At 43.2% G+C, this 21,276-nt stretch overlaps 3 protein-coding genes across 3 annotated transcripts in view; 2 read left to right on the top strand and 1 right to left on the bottom strand.

Annotated features, from left to right (window-relative positions):
• Positions 1-15,261, top strand: part of nxn (nucleoredoxin) — a 55,544-nt gene extending 40,283 nt beyond the window's left edge. The window contains exons 3-8 of the mRNA XM_079166561.1: positions 2,895-3,028; positions 5,022-5,122; positions 5,273-5,379; positions 6,284-6,463; positions 6,983-7,107; positions 14,194-15,261. Coding sequence (XP_079022687.1) covers positions 2,895-3,028; positions 5,022-5,122; positions 5,273-5,379; positions 6,284-6,463; positions 6,983-7,107; positions 14,194-14,376 — 830 coding nt within the window. The 3' untranslated portion in view covers positions 14,377-15,261. The remainder of the gene's footprint in view (positions 1-2,894; positions 3,029-5,021; positions 5,123-5,272; positions 5,380-6,283; positions 6,464-6,982; positions 7,108-14,193) is intronic.
• Positions 15,262-16,135: 874 nt separating this feature from the next.
• On the bottom strand, positions 16,136-18,443 carry mrm3a (mitochondrial rRNA methyltransferase 3a; the record flags this gene model as incomplete). Its single annotated transcript, XM_079165659.1, has 5 exons — positions 18,405-18,443; positions 17,613-18,057; positions 17,080-17,324; positions 16,834-16,995; positions 16,136-16,725 (listed from the first exon to the last, which is right to left on the bottom strand). Exons 2-5 carry the CDS (start codon positions 17,981-17,983, stop codon positions 16,136-16,138), a joined length of 1,368 nt encoding a protein of 455 aa, XP_079021785.1. The 5' UTR covers positions 17,984-18,057; positions 18,405-18,443.
• glod4 (glyoxalase domain containing 4) lies at positions 18,388-21,121 on the top strand. The gene is made up of 9 exons (XM_079165660.1): positions 18,388-18,632; positions 18,784-18,833; positions 18,944-19,064; positions 19,253-19,397; positions 19,862-19,998; positions 20,092-20,178; positions 20,272-20,385; positions 20,473-20,559; positions 20,661-21,121. Exons 1-9 carry the CDS (start codon positions 18,543-18,545, stop codon positions 20,724-20,726), a joined length of 897 nt encoding a protein of 298 aa, XP_079021786.1. The 5' UTR covers positions 18,388-18,542; the 3' UTR covers positions 20,727-21,121.
• The last annotated feature ends 155 nt before the right edge of the window (positions 21,122-21,276 follow it).

Below are 21,276 nucleotides of genomic sequence, written 5' to 3'. Positions count from 1 at the left end.
CAGAAGTCACACCTGCATGCACACAGAGACAACACTCTTTTTCTCCTGTTTACCGAATGTCTGCTCAGAATGGAGATGTTGCAGTGCCACATCATGCAGCATTTGGCTAAAACATTTTGCAACAACTTTTTTTTTTTTCCCCTTCTACTCGTTTGTGTTGATCCTGCCGTAATTATGGTGCTGCATGAATATTATAGCGTGTCCATGTCTCACTCCCTCATCTGCAAACCCTATAATTTCTGCACTTTGAAGTGGAGACGGTGAATTAACAAGAGTGAACTTGCATTCCTCTCCCTGCACAGAGCTCTCAATATTTGAAAACGGTGCTTCTTCACACCCTGTTAGGTCAGCGTGAAAGGAGTGCCTTTAGTCATGTGAGAAGGGAGACTAGTGGCTCTGTGGCGGCGCAGCGGTGAAGCAGAATGGATTTCACGTGAGAATTGTGACCGATTTTGCTGCCTGGTTAATGAAAGCCAGTCGGAGCATGCAGAATTATCCATGATTCATTAACTGTTCTTCCAAAACTAGATGAGGAGAACAGATTAATTTCTGGACTGAGTAGCAAATATGTGCACGTGCACTTGATTATGCCTTAACGTGCTCCCTTTGTTAGATTTTTGTTTTTATTGTACATTTTGATCCGTTCATGTTATTTGGAAGGCAAACTGAGAGCAGTTCCTGACGTGACAAATCAATTCAGCTGCAGCAGATTTGGCTAGAAAGAGGAAAAAGGGCTCTAAAGTTTACCGCACATCGAGACAGGGAGGGGAGGGGCGGGTGAACGATTCGGGGCCCTCTGCCTTTCACTCTCGATGAAAGGCCTGACTTGAGTGGCGACGGACTAGCCTGCAGCCCAAAGATGGAGTGCACTTTTATAATCAGGAGAACAATAAAAGGCCGCGTCAGCGCGGTGCAGATGTGTCATTCCGGCCTAATGAAGCCCTAGACAACCACGCTGGCATAAAGAGCCCATTATGAACCAGCCATACAAGGCTTTATTTATGATTACCTGCTTTTTCATTTGGCTGCGGCAAATGCATCTCTAGAGCTTGACGGTAACAATGAAGACACCTCGAAAAGGAAATGAAAAGTGTGAGGGAGAACTGGAGGGCAAAGTATTTCTGGTAACCTTTTATTTGAGTGAGAGGCATGGTTTTCAGTCATCATTAAAACCATATTTTGAATCCAGTGAGTATTTCCAGTCGCAGATGTGGGGGAAAAAAAACCTGTAAATGTACATGACACGCCCACGTGACTCGTTGTTATCTAACAGCCATGACACGGACAGAGAAAGTGTCTCTGGTTTAGAGCTGCAATGATTAGTCAACTAATTGATTCATTAATTGAAAAATGATTTTAATAATCTTTAAACTTAATTATGTGGGGCCGTATTCATGAAGCTTATGAGTACATTAAGGTGCTCCTAGTTATGACATTCTAAGAAAATTCAGAGAATTATGAAGTTTTCTAAGAGTTCCCCGTCAAAGTTAAGACAAGATCCTGGTAAAGATGAAAAGTTATTCAGAATGCATCTTAGGCCTGAAGAGAGCTCCTAAGCTGAAAAACAGTTTGGAGAAGGGAGATGGACTTTTAAGAGTCTTAAGAGTTTCTTTAGCAGGTGAGAAATATTCTCCGAACGCTGAGTGACAGTGAGTTAATGAAACGCTACAAATTACATGCATGCGCTCACATCTTCCACCCAACGCTATGACGCAATAGAAAAGAAAGTGATCACAACACTTCGATATTTGGTAACAGGAAAAATGCAGCTGTGTTCGCTGGTTATAGATTTACATGCCGGCCAATGCCGCTACCTATATAGACTGGCCAAAAATCAAAGAAACTGATGAAAGCTGAGACATTTTCCCCCGTTATTATCAAATAGATTAAGTATTAAAACTATCAGCATTGTAAATAAATCAATTAAATATAGCAACTATCAAACATTTTGTTGACTACCTAAAAATGATGCCTGTGGCTCAGTCTTTATTCAAAAGAGATGTTCATTACATAAAATAGTATTAAAAATGAAGTCCATTTTATGCCTTTTGTACTTTTTTCTCTTTTTATTTTTTGTTTCAATTAATCACAACTCATACTAGCAACAGGGTGATCCACACCTCCTCACTAAGGTAAAGGTTTCTGTCCCTTCCTTTCTCAGTTGCTCTAAGAAGTATTCTAAATCTCTCTGAGAGTATTCACAGTATGTTTCGTGAATACAGCCCCTGGTTTCAGCTCCTCAAACGTGGATGTCTGCTTATCTACTAATTGAATATCTTTGGACTTTGGTCTTGTTGTCGGACAAAACAAGACATTTGAAGACGTTCCCTTGGATTTTGGGAAAACGATTAATCGAGAAAGTATTTGACTGATTAATTAATAATGAAAATAATTGTTGGGATCAGCCCTTCTTTTGCATCTTACCTGAAATAGTTTTAAATGTTTTTAAACTACTCTAGAGCTACTATTGAAGAGATTCCAAAGACATTCATTTTCCCCTCAGAATAAATTGTAATAACTTTGATCTCCTCACTTTTCATCTAGCGCCATCATCAGCTCAAATTTTGTCCAGTATTTTAGTTTTTGACCAAATATCTGCTAACTTAATGATTTTCCCATTAGCCTCAGCTAATTATTTTTATTAGCACGCACAACTTAGACATGGTGAAAATGGTAAACATAAGACATGCTAAACATCAGCATGTTTACGATGTCATTGTGAGCATGTTAGCATGCTGATCTTAGCATGCTGATGTTAGCATTTAGCTCAAAGCCCTGCTACTGTATGTCTATGTACAGCTTCACATAGCAGCTAGCAAAGCATCTTTTTCTGATTCTTTTCTTGCTCATCCGCCCCTTCCCTTCGCCCCCTCTGCTTTTGTACCCTCTCCCAGGCCTGGAGTTCCCCTGGGGGCCGAAGCCATTTGCGGAGGTGGTGGCAGGGCCTCTGCTCAGGAACAACAGGCAGACAACTGACAGCAGCTCTCTGGAGGGACACTATGTGGGGGTGTACTTCTCAGCACACTGGGTGAGTACGGGGGGACAGAGACAAAAGGACGGAAAGACCCTGTTTTCTTTTTACGTTTCTGGCCTCCTAGCTCTGTCAGAACACCGAAACATTGGTGAGAAAGGGCACCGGCAGCAGAGCGGAGCAGGAAGGGACAGCAGTTAGTCAAGACAGATAAGAGAGAGTAGCAGGAGGGGGGAGGCGACTCCATTGTGTTTGTGTGTTTACACTAACGGTGGTTAGCTATCCCTGTCAGTCCTCTCACCACCACCTCTGGACCTTTTTTAAAGTAGCGATCGGTCACCACACCCCACTGACATCATCACCATTGTCTGCTTCTCTGCCGGACCTGCTGATAGCCCGTGGAGGTCATGACTCAGTGATGCATGCTAGCCGTTATATCATCAGTGGGTGGTTCCTGATGAGATGCAGTGCCGGCTACTGAGGCCAGTCAGCACAGCAGCTGCCAGAGCCGCAGCCTCAGAGACCGGCTCTTCAGAACGGTGACGCCTGAAGGCTGGCTCAAACCCCAGACTCATACAAAATTGAAAAGGACAAGTCACAAAAGCCGTTTATTTGCGGTGTTTTTACACCATATTCCCCCTGGTTACTCGTGTAAATTCATCCACTATTAAAGTCATTTTAAAAACATGGAATGCCAGCACCTGGCCTTGGCATCCATTTGCACGGACGTTTTATTATTTTTTTCCCCTTAATGTTCTAGGGACCTGAAATGGCCCGTGGCAGAGAAACATGACCTATATTTCACTGTGCATTTGCTTTTTTCGCCTGCAGGGTGAGGGACTGTTACTTTTAACTCGGTACTATAAAACTTTAGCTAAAAGTTTTAGTCACAAACGTTGGCAAGAAAAACCCCAATTAGGACAGCTTCATGAAGCACTGACACCACATTGTGTCAGCTATGATATCGCATAACTACATGAATATACAGTGTTTACTTCTATGACAAACCTGAGGAGTCGATTGATGAGCAGCTGCAGTCCCTTTGTGTCGGTATGATGACTCGATGAATGGAAGTGCTTGACGTACTGTATCCACTATCACCAGCTTGAATGGTAATGATAGATGATATCATTTAATAGATGATGGATAATATTAATGAGAACTTATTTTATGTATTCGTTTTTTGAAAGATTATGAAAGATATGTACACAAAGACGTTTAATATACAAAGCACACTTAGACCTTCATATACTCTCATGAACGTGACTTCAAAATAAAAGCCCGTGCAGGAGACGTAGGAAAGCTTATATAATGACCTCTCCTAAAGATTAATGGCAAGATAAAAAGATTACATGAATTATGATTAGATGACAAAACGAATGTCGGAAATAATAATGTTAAAATCATTATGTTTGACCAAGTACTTCTATTGATAATCTGCCAATATTTTACAGATGAGTAATTGTGCTTCAATAAGATCTTTTGTGCCAAATTGAAAAAATAGACAACATGACCAAATAGGTTATGACATTTATAACATAACTTAGTTAGAGCAGTCTAAGTTCAGAAAATGGTATCGCTTGTGTGAAATCTACTCGTCATTTCTCTGAAACACACTGTAGAGAATGTTTTCCCAACGTCTCTCGTCCCAGAAGGCAGACTTCGAGGAGGTTGTCCAAAAATGTTACCCCCCCCCCCGCAAAACATGAATTGCATAAGTTCCTTTCCTCGTCTGATTATAAATAGACCCTGATGTCATCTTTTAATGCCGGCCATACCACCCTGCCTGCAAAGAGTCTGTGCTCTCCAAACACACTCAGAACAACACGTTCTCAAGCTACAGTATTACAGCAGGATTAGTGGTTTAAGATGTCTATATTCAAAAAAAGCTGGATACAAAACAAGAGACAATTACTAGTTTGTGGAAAGGTGTATGGAAATACCCCAAATAATTGAAGCAACCAATCACATTTGTGATAATGTGTACTGTATAGTCACTCATTCGCTCCCTTTTACATTCTCTAATTGTTCCTCTTTCTCTCTCCGTTAGTGCCCCCCATGCCGCAGTTTGACCCGGGTGTTGGTGGAATCATATCGAACCGTAAAAGAGTCGGGTCAGAAGTTTGAGATCGTGTTTGTCAGCGCTGACCGGTAAGACTCACCGAGGCAGAACGCAGACACGATCATATTTACTGACGCACACGTCCATCTCTGTCTGTCAAGGACACAAATGAAGTCTTCTCTATATTCAGCTGTTAAACACCAACTGTGGTGTTGCTGTTCGGTGCTTTCCCCCTCCAGGTCAGAGGAGTCCTTTCAGCAGTACTTCAGCGAGATGCCGTGGTTGGCGGTGCCATATTCAGACGAGGCTCGGCGGTCACGTCTCAACAGACTATATGGAATACAAGGTAATTTGCGACCAGCCCATCCTTATAAGTGTTGTTTCAATTCTTCAAACTGTGTATATTTGTTTTTCCTGCCGAGCTCAGTTAGGTCACACACTTAAACACTGGCACAATGGCTGACAGCTCCCTGTCCTGGGCATGCAAATGGCAAATTAGATTGCCCCGCAGCCTGAGGAATGTGGGCCGGTTATCAAGTTTACAGTCTTGTTCGCTACGGAAGTGCTGCACCTCTCTGTGCCTCGCTCTTTTCCTCCTGATTCCCTCGTGTGTGTGTGTGTGTGTGTGTGTGTGTGTGTGTGTGTGTGTGTGTGTGTGTGTGTGTGTGTGTGTGTGTGTGTGTGTGTGTGTGTGTGTGTGTGTGTGTGTGTGTGTGTGTGTGTGTGTGTGTGTGTGTGTGTGTGTGTGTGTGTGTGTGTGTGTGTGTGTGTGTGTGCGCTCAGAGGGGCTGTGGATGAAGTTAGCACGAGCTGGCTCTCTCCTGCAAAGTATGTGAGGAATGCATGGAAGACAAGTCAACACTGCCCCCCCTCCCGCATTTCAAACCCACGCAGTTCATGACGGCCCCCACCTCTGTTGACACACTCACTCACGTATACACTGTTCGCTCCCGGATGGTGTCTGTTTCTGATAAGGCTGTCAGTAAGGAAGAGAGATTTTAATCCGAAGGATGGTGGGAGCCAATGACATGTGGGGGGAAAAAAAATTGGCCACAGACAGAGAGGCGAAAACTGGTCAAAAACATCCACACAATAAAGAAAAATCTCAGTGAGAGTGGAAGCAATCTGCGTCACGAAGCGATAATGAACAGAAATGACCCCAACCACATCTGACGCTCATGCCCATTTCCTGCCCACCTCTCTTTGTCTTCCTCTCCCACCGCCTTCACCTCCCCTTCCTCCCTCACCAGGCATTCCCACGCTGATTCTGCTGGACGCAGAGGGTCACATGATCACGCGACAGGGCCGCGTGGAGGTGCTGAACGACCCGGAGTGCCAGCTCTTTCCCTGGCACCCTCGCCCCGTGCTGGAGCTCAGCGAGTCCAACGCCGTGCAGCTACACGAGGGGCCCTGCCTCGTCCTGTTTGTGGGTGAGTAGACCCGGCATTTATGATTCAGCTCCGCATGGGGCTCTGCCCGGAGCTCCTTGTGCGTGAATGGAGTGGCATTTATGTGGAGCATATTGAATGTCAGACTCTGCGGAAAGATTCTTGCAGTGTTTAAAGGTCCAAAGGTCTGTAGGAAATATAGGAAGTATTTATCTATTTATATGCTAATACATAAGGTTTGTGAATAGCATAGAAACGTAACGTGAATGAACGACAGTTATTGGTTTTGTGAGGACTGAGGGGAACTAAATGCCAAAGTTGGACAGTGGTGAGCCTCAAAATTTGAGACCATCCTTGTGTCTCTTGCGGTCAAACTGGATAACAGAATAAGACAAAGTCCATCTGTGCACTTTCTTTTATGTTTTCACTAATCTGTCCACAAGTCATCTCTTTTTCCTTGCTTCCCATTTCACTCATCTGTGCATTTTTTCCTCCCAGGTGGCTTTTCTTTTCCTCCAATACTTCTAACGTCTTTCTGTGTCTCTCTTCTGGTTGGTTCAGACGCTGAGGAGGAAGGTGAATTGGAGCCAGCCAAGGAGCTGATTCAGCCAATAGCGGAGAAGCTTATGGTCAAGTACAAAGCAAAGGAGGAGGAGATGCCGCTGCTGTTCTTTGTTGCTGGAGAGGTGAGATAAGACACTCGAGACAGAGTAAAATGTCATTTCACACAAACTTGCACAGCTGAAGGTGGGTCTTTCTGGTGTGATGTACAGTAACTCATTTGTGAGCAAAGCTTGGCAAAGTGCTTTAGTTATGACGTATAGTATACTACCTGACTGATTTATATTGATATTTCATATAGTTTAAACCAATTTATTTACATGTAATCAGATTATTTACATAAACATGTAATATAAACAATAATGTAGTATTCTCTCTGTTTTTGGTGTCCACCAACTCTTGAGAAAAGAAATCTGGCTCTTTAGCTGATAAATACTCCACAATGCCCAACGGCTCGTCACTAACTGTATCTGTTTGCAGTTTGATGGTGGGCCGGTAGTGTACAGTTTGTTTTTAGGGCATTTTCTCTGAAATTGGAGGTGATGAAAGTGAACAAAACAGTAAAGTTGCTAGAAAACCAAAACGATGAGCTAAAACACGCTCAAATGTTCTGTCGAGCTGAAGGAAATTGCAGTCAGGTGATCATTTTCAATAGGTTCACCACAACGACAGCACCTTTTTAAAAAAGTATAGGATCCATTGTTGATATGAAAATATTTATTATAGCCACAGTAACTTTGGTTATTAAAGAATTCTGCGGTATATTTACTGAGAGGGACACTTAACAGTGTAGTGCAGGGGTGGCCAACCAGTCAAAGACCAAGAGCCACATTTTTTACTGTGTTACCGCAAAGAGCCACATCATACACATGGGCACACATGAACATCACCCTATCCCTTCCTCACACACACACACATACCTTTGCTCAGCCAGATTTATTGTAAATGTCACACACCAACATGATAATGACAGAAATTGACTCCTAAGACCACAGGCCAGTCATTTTCAACAATGAACATTGTGTGCACTGTGTCACACAGACAAACTCTCAGTTCAACCAAGTCCACAAACAAAAATATAATAATTTGCAATAGTGTTTTTCTTTTACTATGCATGTTACTTAGTGGGACTTCTGGCATTCCTTGCCTTGAACAATCCTCTTCAAATCTGGCTTGTATTCCGTTGTTGCCACTCGAAGCAATTCTTTCACATGGGTGTCAGTCAGAACAGATCGATGCTTTGATTTCACGTGTTTCATGGTCGAAAACACAGACTCGCAGACGTATGTTGACCCAAACATTGACAGTATCTTAAGCGCAGCCCGTTTGACATTGGGGTATTTTTTCATTGGCACACTTTTCCAGAACTCAATGGTCCCGTCCCTTAAAGCAGGTTTGAGTTGGTCCTCCTCACAAAGATCGATCATCTCCAACTCAGCCTCATCCTCATCTGTGACTAGCGGGGCTTTCAAACAGTCCGTCTCGGCGTTAAATGAGTCGACGAGGAACGTAATCTGTGGCCGCACATGCGCGTTTGACGAAAATACCGTATTTAACTCAAGCGAAGCGAACACGCACATTAAAAAAACACAAATACAAACTTCGATATGAACGTAAGAGCCGCATGAAACCGGGCAAAGAGCCGCATGCGGCTCGGGAGCCGCGGGTTGGCCACCCCTGGTGTAGTGGAAACACTGTTTACAACAATTCAGCAACAACACAAGAGTCCAACATCTCCAATGTAAATCTGCATTTGTCAGTCTACACGTAGGACACCGATACCAATGTATCTGAAATGAACTAATATCAGCCAATATTTGACCATGCAGTCGGGCTCTGATCCCTACTTTGAATCTGCACCCAACACCTCAGCCATTGTTGAAATGACTGCATTAGAGGCCCCTCTTTGAGCCTCTTGAACCCGCAAGAGTGACACTCCCTCTTATCTATGACCCAGAATTCAACTTGGTGCCTTTTATCATAATGGGTAGACCCAGAGCGTGCCAGCAGGCTTTCTCTCGTCCAAATAATCCTTCCATCTCCTACTGTATCTCCTCCCCCGTCTTGATTTAGAAGTTTTCATAACTCCTGTTATCTCATGTTGTTCTGTCTCGACCTTTCCAGAGCTGGTGGAGTTAGCAGCAGCGGCAGACCTAATTACCAGATTAGCTACCTCTCCCTTGCTATCAACCCTCTAGCTCCCCTTCCTCGCAGTTCTCTCTGCCCGGCAGTCTGGGAGGGCAACGCTGGTCTCTCATATCACACACTGAGGGCAAGCTCAGGTTTCGTGGCCGTGGGGCTTGCACATGTGCTAACTATCTGGCCCTGTGTGTGTGTGTGTGTGTGTGTGTGTGTGTGTGTGTGTGTGTGTGTGTGTGTGTGTGTGTGTGTGTGTGTGTGTGTGTGTGTGTGTGTGTGTGTGTGTGTGTGTGTGTGTGTGTGTGTGTGTGTGTGTCTGTGTCTGTTCAAGGCCGCTCGTCAGCCTTGAAATGCCCCTGACATACACACACACACACACACAGAACAAGAAAGCCTTACAGAGTTGACATGATAGTGTTTCGTGTTCATTGTCTGTGTGCCAATATTTATTTGACCTAACACAAAGATGCATTGTTGCACGGGAGGTCGAAGTGATTCAGAAGTCTTAAGTTTGATTTGTTTCCCTTGTGGCGCACATGCTAAGGCAGATATTTTTACATCCAATGTATCCAGGTATCATTTCCTGGCTTTTGCTCAACCGGCTATGAAATCACCAGGTTTCACTTCCAGATCGGATTCAGGGTCTGATATCACTTCCTGTTTGAGGCGCTCAGAGAGTGGAGCTTCCAGGCTCTGGGCTGAGACTCCTGGTCCTTTGGCCCGGGTTAACCGTGGTAGTCGCACGCTCCTTACCAGGCCAGCTGCTGGGTTTTCTGTGTCCATGAGACAGCAGTATGTTGGCAGTCTCTCAGGGGGGAGGCCAGGCAGAGCAGAATGACACAAGATCTTCTTACCCTGCTGAAAAAAAAAACATACGCCACAGAGTAGTAACGATGTGAACGCAGAATGAAAGATCTTTTGTTCTTTCATCGCTGCTGTGTACTGGCCTCTGCATGCAAAATGTACTCTCGTGGTATTATCTAGTCATTTTACAATTTCAACAGATTTTTTTTGTCAAAAGAATAAACAGTAGTGCGTTTCTGTAGTGCCGTTTTAAAATTAGCATCAGGAGGAATGTAAACAAACAACAAAAACTATTCTCTAGGAAGATAACTTGGCCGCCGTCTTAACATTAAACATTCGTCATCAGGAAAACATTGCAGATCAACTTTGACTATGTTTGAGCACCAAGCATCATGATGCTAACACAGAGTCCGCCTCCTCTCGTCCCACCAGAGTGCTGCGCTCTGTCCTGCCTTCAGCCTTTCAAGTGCAGCTTGATCCGGGATGCTCCAATAGTGCCAGTGATGTTTTTCTTTTCAGGTTTCTAATGCTTGATTTTGTGCGTAAAGCTCAATAAATCTTATGTTTTTAGCTCTGCTAGCGGCGTGGCTTTAGGAATGCCAATATGGTCGTTCTATCTACTGCTTTAGTTCAAAGTGAAATGTCTCAACAACTATTAGATGGTTGAAGTGATCTGTAGATCTTGTAGAGACACTGCCCGCTGTGTCTGGTGATTCTCTAACTATTCTTCTTGCGCCAGCATGAGGTTCACATTTCTGGTTTTGAGTGAACATTTTCAACAACTATCTGATGGATTGCAATAATATTTGGTACACACATTCATAGTGCCCAGGTGATGAATCCTAATGACTTTGGAGATACACCGAGTTCTACTCTAATCGTCGCTTTTTAAGCAAGAATTTGATAGGTCCAGGCTTACAAGTGTGAACATGTGCAGCTTTACTGTAATTTGTACATTTTAGAGTTTTGGACTATGTGATGTCCATTTTCCATTGTTTTCTAATGCTTTATTGACCAAACAATTAATCAAGGAAATAATCTGTCAATTATTCGATAATGAAAACAATTGTCAGTTGCAAAACTATTTACATTTCTGGTTGTGAGTGAAATGTCTCTACAGCTATAACATGAATACAATTAAAGGGGTTAGAGACATGCATGCCCCTCTCAGGATGAGTTGTAATAACTTGGTGACCCAGTAACATGTTGGCAGGCGCCATCATCAGGTCAAACTTGTTCAATACTACCAAATACCTGCAAATCTAAATATGTGTTTAGTGCCGATTAGCAAATGTTAGCATATTTAGTTTAGCATTGGCAACACGTGGACAAGGTAAATATTCTACCTGTACAGCCTTACAGCGACATTTAGTGTTGTTCAATTATAAACACATTGAATGTTTATATACGTGTATATATATATATATATATATATATATATATATATACCGTTGTGCAATTGCTGTTGGGAATAGCCACAATTTCACAATCATGCCTTTCCTTTAAGACATCAAAGCTGGCCAGTGAGATGGACGCTGCCCCGGCTCAGAGGCCAGTGGGGAGGTTTGTTCATCATTATCAGTTCGGGGCTTATCAGCTGACCATCGTCTGTGAAATGCCACGGTGCATCAATAATCAGAATAAGCCTGACACGGCCCAGCAGGTTCCACGCACGGTAAACACACGCTGAGCCTTATCACAGCTGTGAGTGCGGGCTGGAGCAGAGAGGCCCTTTGTCTTTTTTTGTTCTGCGCGGAGCGGCAGAGGGCGGGCGGGCGGGCGGGGGGGGGGGGCCTCTGGAATGGCTGCACCTCACGAGAAGCAGTTTACACAAGCAGGGAAGGCACACAAAAGAAGATGCATGACTTCCTACGGAGGCGAGGACTGAAGCAGAGATTACATCTTCCCATATCGTCGAGGCATGGAAAGGCCACAGTGACAGATTGTGGAATTCCTCTCTTTGTGGTTTCCTTACACTGTGTGCCCAGATCATCTATAATCTACACTTAGTATGGCTGAAACGGAGCATGCAAGGCAAAGCCTCCATTTGTAGTCGGGACAATCAAGCAGTATTTCACTCGTAACGACATTGTTTTTAGTGACAGATTACATCTGTGAGTATTAAGTGACCAATGTATAGTGATTTGCGGCGTAATAAAATGGGCTCCATTCAGAGGAAGTTAGCTGCCTGCGACAAAATACCACACTGCTACTCATCTGTTCCATCTGTTCGCAGTTCGGCAAAGAAGAGGTCACAGACTTCTTCTTGGCACGCTTTTCCTTTTTAGGTGGCAGCACAGCCGAGCTATTCAACGAGAACTCTGATGGGTGGTTGTGTGGTTTGATCCATTTAGCAAGAATAGCTGCGGATTGTCTGATAGCAGGGAAGACGCAACAAATGGCATGAGCGTTGTATGGAGCAGGAAATCCATCCAAAAGTCGCTTTGTCTTTTGACTTTTGTTTTGACAAAACTCACACTGGCACATAAATCAGTAACCGTATTAACATCAGAGTCGCTGCCTCCACGAGTAGTCCAACTCTTTGTTGCAGTGCCACCCTCTGGCCTTTTCATGTTAGTTTTGCATTTTCAACCTAATCTTTTCCATGTGAAACTGATCTGTAATCTTTGTGAGTCTCTCGCTGAGCCAGCAAACTAAGCCGAGGGGAAATCAGGTCGCGCTGTCATGAAAGACTCCAATGAGAGTAGCTGTGCACATCTAACTAAGTGAACCGTGTGACCTTACAAAACACACGACACCTGAAATCCGTTCGACTTAGGGAAGGTATGACGAGAATAATGGATCCCTGTCATGGCGGGAATGCCGATTCCAGAAGCACTCGCGGGCTGGAACTGAAGCTGAATTACGAAAGGGTGGGATTTCTTATTCAGTCTCAATAATTAATGGCCCTTTCAAGCTTGTTTGAAAGTTGCTGCCTGCCCGCCTGCTGCCGATTCATTCTGTTACCTGGGGCTACAGGGGTTGTAATCCTGACTTGTTAAAGGGTGAATGGTGACATCGAGCCTCAGGCAGAAAATGGGTGAAGCCTTTTCAAAATACCTGCAAAGAGAAAAAAAGTTGAATGCCCTCCAAATCCTGCAGCAATCTATTTGTAACATATTCCTTCACACCGCTGCACTGCTCTCTCTCTCTCGCTCTCTCTCTCTCCTGCCCACATTTTACATTCAGAGGTCTTGTGATGAGACTTATATCTGATGTGAGTGAGCTTTTGAAACAGGAGGGATGTTGTTGGACCCCCACGTGGCTCCTTCCTGTCTTTCCACACAGCAGGATGTGTGACAAAGCACCAACGCTCTGGTCTCTCTGGGCAGGCTGCCTGCAGGAAGACGGCAGAGAGTTTCATAGTCTCTTTCAAGGAGTGTGCATGAATAAAGATTGTGCCAGGCAGTTCTGAATTTTATGGTTTGATTATATCGCGGTGTAGTTCAGGTCATGGGTGCTGCCCTAGTTGCCAAAAGCAAGTCTGAACTGACGAGCAGCAGAGAAATGTGTGGAGAGTCTTCTCTCTTGGAACCGATCCAGCGTTTGACTTGCCTCATAATCTGTAGGCATTTGAATTACTTCGACAAACAGGCAAGGGCCCATGCAAAAGCTGAAAGTTACCCCCACAGAGCTTCATCATGCTGTAGATGAAGATGAGGATGTCTCAACAAATGGTTCCCAGCATTATTTTTCTTGTGAAAGAGTTTGAAGAAGTCACTTTCAAGAAATGTACAAGAAAACAAGCCAAGCTAAGTTTTGTCACCAGGTGGGCAAAAGAGAAAGTGGATTTCCTGCACACTGTCAGCTCTGCTATGTTGCATTTCCAATAAACTTTCAATATTTTGTTCTATGTACTTAAAGATCACAGTGTGCAGGGATTCAGTACTGTCTTTTTAGAGAAAAAAAAGTTTAAATAGTCAACTATTTTCTGTTCTTCCTGTCCTCTTTTGTCATCTTCTCAGCCTTATGTTTCTACCCCATGGCGGGTCTCCACCCCCCACGTCGGGAACAAACTACAGGACATTATACACAATATGAAATGAGACTTTATGAGGAAACCTATGAAAGTTATATTTTCAAAAAGAAAAATGTGATTAAGACATCCCTACTTTTTGGACTTTCCAACAAGACATGTAAATGCATTACCTAAATGAGAGGCCTTGTTCTGGGCCTGTGCCCAGTAATCCGTCCATGAATGTAAGGAGCGTACCACTTTGACATCATGTACTATCGCACCTAATCACTAATTCTCTCTCTCACCACAGGACGACATGAGTGACTCCCTGCGGGACTACACTAACCTCCCCGAAGCAGCACCTCTGCTCACCATCCTGGACATGTCGGCTCGCGCCAAGTATGTACGCGATGTAGAGGAGATCACGCCGGCCGTAGTGGAGCAATTTGTCAGCGACTTCCTGGCTGAAAAGCTCAAACCAGAGCCCATTTAAAGAGGAAGTCCAAATATAAACCGGACACGTTATATGGGACTCACTCCATCATCGAACCCTGACCTGTTGCGACTCCCCCTCGCCTTTCCCATCCTCGTTCTATCTCTCCCACCTCCCCTCTGACTTTGTCAGACAGTTAGAGAGATGTCTCACTTTTTACTGACATTTTAACTTTTTTTTTTTTTTTTTTTTAGACATGTTCTCTTTTCATGGAGTCCTCTTTTTCTCCTGTGGTGCCTTGCATTGACGATAGTCCCTACAGTAATATATATGGAGATTCTGTTGGTTCTGTTTTTTGTTTTATTTTTTGCCTCAAGAAAAAGTATCTGTATTTTATTTTTTTTCACTCAATAGTATTTCTGAACTCTAGAGAATTACCCAGTGGACCTACTTATTCAGCTGATTCTTTGCCTTCTGTTTTGTCTGTGAGATCCTTGTTACTTCTGCTTTCTGAATGCTGTTGAGAAACAATAAAATGCATTTTTACAGTTGTAATTCACATGTAGTGCAAAAATGCTCAACCTCAGTTGGATGTAGCCGTAAGCCTTTCTGGCCCTATTTAAAGAAAAAGAAAAAACACAGGTGCACATACAGTAAAGATCACATTAAACTTGCTTGTAACAGACCAATGACTGATATTTGAAAAACCCCTGTGTCTTGTGTGTGTGTGTGTGTGTGTGTGTGTTTTATGTGAGTGAAAGTCATCTCTTGCCAGTTGTTAATGGTGGTTCTCATCTCAAAGTCATTATGAGGATTTTCTGTGAAGGTCCTATAATGAAAAGACCAGGTTATTTCTGAAGGCATAGAAAAGGCATTTTGAAAAGTGTTGAATGTAGAAATCCCTGTATTCTGTTGCTTCAGTCATTACTTCTCACACCCATTAAAATTCACTGGCAAGCACAAAGTTTTGCTCCTTTTTAGGTTCTGTCAATGAAGTTAGCTCTTGGATATGTAAAACGCAATGAATCACCAGTTCCTTTGTTAGAAGTACTCTTGGGCTGAATGCAAACGCTGCATTTATTATGGGGGACAGTATGCAGGTCTTTTTTGTTAATGTGCAGACTCCAGGTGGGATGAAGTTGAGGGACTTCTGCATATTTGCATAAACTGCAGAACTAGGATGGACTTGTCTAGGCCTTGTCCTTACTAGAATTAATATGCCTCAAGTGCATGCGTCTATTTAAAGCTCTCAGGAAACGATAGGGAGGGAGGGGTAAGAAATGGAGTTTTGTGCTTTTATTTTGTAAAGATAGGGGAGCATAGTCTGTCTTTTTTCAATGAGCAGGAAGAGTCCTTTAACTTTTTCTAATCCCAGATTTATCTGTCATTTCAGCTTTCCCTACTGAGATTTATTGTTAAATGTTTCTGTTATCTATGGTAGTACACTCACATATTGGTTGTGGGCTCACAGTTGGATGAAATAAGGAATTTTGAAGATGCTACCGAGGGCTCTAAGAAATTCTAATGAGCAGTTTTAACAACTTGATCACATTTTACAGAAACATTTATGAAACGAGTCAAATTTGCAGATTGACAATAAATAATTCCTGGATGCATCCTAAAATAAAGGTGAAAAAGCCAAACGAGGCATAAATTCAATTGGCATGAAATCAGACAATCATTTCACAAATTCCTGATTGAAATTCAGTGTTTTATTCTTAGCAGGACAGGATGTAGAACGGAAATTTAAATTCAGTTCGGTCTGTAGTGACAATGATAAATACACACCGAAGACACACACTGGTATTATGAGCAAACATCATGAAAACTGCTCCTCTGCTTTAGATTTCCATTTCCCTCCAGGTGTCTGCATCAGTTTCAACAGTTGCTTCCTGCCCTCAAATAAAAGGATGCTGGCAGCCATGGCTGAATTCAAGCTGTCCACCAAAGGAGCGACGGGAATGAAGAGCCTGCGACCGGCGGTTTTCTCAGCCAGCAGGACTGCTTCTACACTCAGACCATGCGTCTCTCCACCTATCACAAGAGCAGTGGTACTCTGTGCCCAGCTCTCATGGTACGGCTTTGAGTCCACTCTGGGTAGTGAAAGTCCCCCTTCCTCACAATCCGAGTCCGAATCATATTCCTCGTAGCGCATGTTGTTGCGATTAGGCTTTGTGCTGACCCAGCCATAGTCTCCCGCTTTGGAGGGTTTATGAGACGCATTAACTTGCGAGTCCTCCGTTTCTCTGCTTCCGTCGGTGCCACAGCAGCTGTCAGCCACATGGACAGTCACAGGTTTCGGGAGATGTTTCTCCACATCATCCCAGTCCAAGCTGGGATAGATGGGGAGGCGGAAATGAGCGCCCATTGCTGCGCGCAGAACTTTAGGCTCCCAAGCGTCAACACAACCTGCCAGGGGGGGAAGCAAACAGATTTTTTAAAAACCACAAGCAAAGAAACAAAGCCATATTCAAGGGGTGGCGTTCACTTATTCACATAATGAATTGATAAGCATACCTTTTGTGAGTAGGACATTATGGCAGCCAGCGGCGGCAGCACATCGCAACATAGTCCCAAGGTTGCCAGGATCTCGGATGTTGTCGCATATCAAGGACAGCGGCACTGAATGACCTTTACTAGCGAAGCTCAAACGTGACGGGTCCGGACGAGAAAAGATGGCTGCGGAAGAAGAAGTCAAAGTCAAAAAACAACTCTGAGCACCTGTGCTTCATAATGAACCAGAACTAAATACGTGACCCTCACCGATCACCCCTTGCGGGGCCGCAAGGTCAGACCAGATCTTGATGTCCTCAAACTTGACTTTGACGAGCGTGGCCCTTTTCAGCTTGTCTAAAGGCAGCTCTCGCAGCCGATCCACGGTGCTGAAGAACACCATCTGTGGGTTGGCTCCAGCATCCAGGGCGTCACAGATCAGACGCCTGCCCTCCAGCAGGATTTTACCCTGGTGCTCCCGAAATGTCCTGGAGCGAGCAACACTCACTAACCTCCTGAGAGGACAGATGAGGGGAGATAGAGAGGCAGAGATGATTACAGTGGGAATATCAATAATGATCAGAAATATGATTGGAAAGTTAAAGTAGCCTAACATTGAGATACTTAAGTAAAGTGTCCTTCCTACCCTGCTTTCTAAACAACTCACTTGTTTGCGACCAAATCTGAGACTGACAAAGATGATAAAATCTCACGATCAACCAATCAGACCTTATCTTTTAAATGGTGATATCTGAGACAATCATGGCAATAATACACTGCTGCCTTCATGAAGTGACACTTACGCCAGTCGTTTATCTCCAGGGGAAGCCCTCTCGAAGCGAAGTCCATCAACTTGATCCTTTACAACAGCGTGTTGTATAGTTGAATGCACATTACTCCTCGCTTTAACAAAGTCCTCTTCAGGATGCTTCACCGTAGCTGTGACTTTCCCCACCTTCTGCCTCTGGACGTCTCGCCCTGCTGGCTGAGGCTGTGGCCTCGGCTTGATGACTTTATGCGTCTCGTTTTCGGGCAACAACACTCGGACAGGTGTCCTCCTCAGTCCGCGTACATACCGCTTCGATTCCACAAGAACAACACCGCCTCCCCGTGATAGAAAAGCACTGCGCTCCATGGAAACGAGACATATCACGCTTCTCATGTACGCCGCCATGTTTGTCCCGTTTCTTCTTCTCTTGTTTTCCGGGACGTTGCACTAACACAAACCAATCTCCTTACCGCCACCAGCTGTAGTGAAGGTGACACTACATTTAAGTATATAAAATAAATCTTAATGGGTAAAGTTAATAATTCCCCGCGTAGTTACCAAACTACTTGCAGTCTATTTTCAAATGTGTCGTCTTCTTCGTTTACTTTTTACTTCTTCTTTTCTAATTTCAATTAACGGTCAAATTGCTGTAGCCTCGCGATAGAGTGTGATATTCTGGGTGATACTATTAACCTGAATGGATAGGGGTGGCGAACGTAGTTTTATTTATTTTTATCCTGCGTGAAGACGTTGCCCTTCCCCATAGGGATTTAATAATGTAAATTAATCAACAAAGGCTAACATAATAACCAGGAATCCTACTTACACTCGTAAATTCCTGCTGTTTGCTTACCTCTGCGTTTACTTTCAACCAATCGACGACAGAGAAATCGATCATAAAGGAAGCTTAATCGCTCCCTGCTCACCGATCGTCACTCACATCATTTTACATCTGTCAAGAAACATGGCATTGAGACGAGCATTGCATTTTGTTTTCAAAGTTGGTGACAGGACCAAAACGACCACGTTTTACCGAGATGTTCTGGGTATGAAGGTACATATTAAAGGCCAGAAGCAATTAATTAACTTTGTTTTGTGTTGCGTAACGTCAGTTAGCTAACGTCAATTCCTCCTGTCACATGAGTCACACATTAATACATGTGTACTTATACTGAATGCATATTTTCTCTTCTCATTCATTTTAGATTCTACGTCATGAAGAGTTTGAGGAAGGCTGCAAAGCAACGTGTAATGGGTAACGTCAGACAACTAAAGGCATATCTGAACTTTGTACTCACAAAGGTGTACAACACAGAATTATGCAGAGCTGTTGATATCTGCTGCACTCATCCTGTGTCCATACAGCCCGTACGATGGGAAATGGAGCAAGACGATGGTCGGCTTTGGCCCTGAAGATGACCATTTTGTTGCTGAACTGACATACAATTATGGGATGGGAGAGTATCAGCTTGGCAACGACTTCTTGGTGGGTGAGAGTTAAGTGAAATACTTTACAGAGGACACCATGTGGTGTTGTAAAGGCTTGTTGTCATATATATATATATATATATATATATATATATATATATATATATATATATATATATATATATATATATATATATATATATATATATATATATATATATATATATATATATATCTTCACTTTAGGGGCTCACTCTGCAGTCGAGCCAGGCTGTGAGCAATGCTAAACGTCTGGGCTGGCCTCTGACTGAGGTGGGGGAGGCTCTGTATCTGACCCAGGCTCCTGGAGGGTATCCCTTCTACCTCGTGGACAAAGAGCAGCCTCACAGTGGTGAGTGACAATGAATGAATAACTGTCGTCATGTCATCACGTGGGTCAAGGAAACATACCAAGCTTCACAAATGCAAAGAGTTTCTTGGTTTCATAGCATTATACATTATAGCAATACTCATTTCCTTTTATTATATTGGTCAAGCTAATTAAGCATATGTCAATATATTTTGTGTTTCTGATTGATTTATTCAATGATCAATCCACACATTAATAATATATAATGAAGAATAATTATGATCTCCTGCTACAAAGATTTCTTTTACCAAAAAATAATATAATATAACCATGTCATGACTTGCTCCACGGTATCTTTTAGTTTCTTGGAGTAAAGTTCATTATCATTATTTTCTTCATGGGAATTGCATGACACATGAAAAGTTTCCTGTGACCATACCTCTGATGCAGCACTGGCAGCTGAAGAGGAAAGCGTTCAGCACTAACCTCTGGAACTTTGTTCCCAGACCCGGTGCAGAAGGTTTGTCTCGGAGTGTCAGACCTCCAGAGATCGACCCACTACTGGGCTATGCTTTTGGGAATGAAGGTGATGGAGAAGAATGAGGAAAAGAAAACGGTGCTGTTGGGATTTGCAGACACTCACGTGAGTCAAGTATCATAGAAATAATTATGTTTTGTGTCAATGGATCAGGAATGTCTTTTAGTCTGACTGTTTTATTTTTTTATTTTCATGCAGTGTAAACTGGAGCTTCATGATAACGGCGGGACAGTAGATCATGGAACAGCGTTTGGGAGAATAGCATTTTCATGCCCACGGGAACAAGTAAAACATTATGTCATGGATGCATTCTAGTAAGTGTTGATATTGGAGAAAATCTATATAATTTCACCATCAATGTTTTATTACATCCCACAGCTGCCAGACCTGGAAGCCTTGATGAAAAAGGAAAATCAGAAAATTCTCACTCCATTAGTCAGCCTAGACACTCCTGGAAAGACCACAGTAGAGGTGGTTATACTGGCTGACCCAGTAAGTGCATTATCAATGTAATGCTGTAATAAAGTTAAATTAGTCTCCGTTTTTAAAATACACTCACATGGACAATGTTTGTTTTAGGATGGTCATGAAATTTGCTTTGTGGGAGATGAGGCTTTCAGGCAGCTGTCAAAGGTGGACCCCGAAGGAAATGAACTGCTCGATAAGGTTAATGTTGCTCCAATATCTTCCTCTCTAGATTAAATATGCTACATGTATTTAATATTCACCGTACCTGTGCTCCTTCTGCTTTCAAACTTGTTTTTTAGGCTATGGCCGACGATAAAAGTGACGAGTGGTTTGCCAAACACAACAGACAGAAAGCTGCTGCGTGAGATGAATTGAACACCATCAATGATGACAAGGCGCTGTACAAGGCACCTGTGGTGTTAATACGACAACCCAATTATCCTTATTCGGGTAGTGAGAGGATTATTCTTCCCTGGATGTGTGCCATGATGCACAGTCGCATTGACAGCACTTTGTGGAAGGACGAGTTGTTTGTTTAATTGTATTGACATGCTTCCAATGAATATTGCTCCTATCAATAACGCAGATAGGTGGTCCATTTGATTCAACTTACTCCACTTAAAATGTTCAAAGATGTTTTGATAGGCTCCTGCTAGCTGCTTACTGATCATTCAGTGTCATGTAGTAGAAGTAATTTATTCATGTGGTTGAGTTATACTGAATTTGTAAAGATTAAAAAAAAAGTGAATAAATTTTGTTTCTGTCACTTTGTCCCCATTGTGAAATAGTTTGATTATGACTGTGGGTGTGTTGTATGTGTATGAATTGGTTTCGGTGGCTGTGTATGAAGGGGGGGGGGGGGGGGGGGGGGGGCTCCTTTATGTTTTGAGTGCAGAGTATAGTTAAAGATTAATG

Source organism: Pholis gunnellus (genome assembly GCF_910591455.1).
Source record: "Pholis gunnellus genome assembly, chromosome: 9".
NCBI classification, from domain to species: domain Eukaryota; kingdom Metazoa; phylum Chordata; class Actinopteri; order Perciformes; family Pholidae; genus Pholis; species Pholis gunnellus.
Note: the sequence above shows the minus strand (reverse complement) of the source record. Positions and strands in the feature narration are given on the sequence as shown.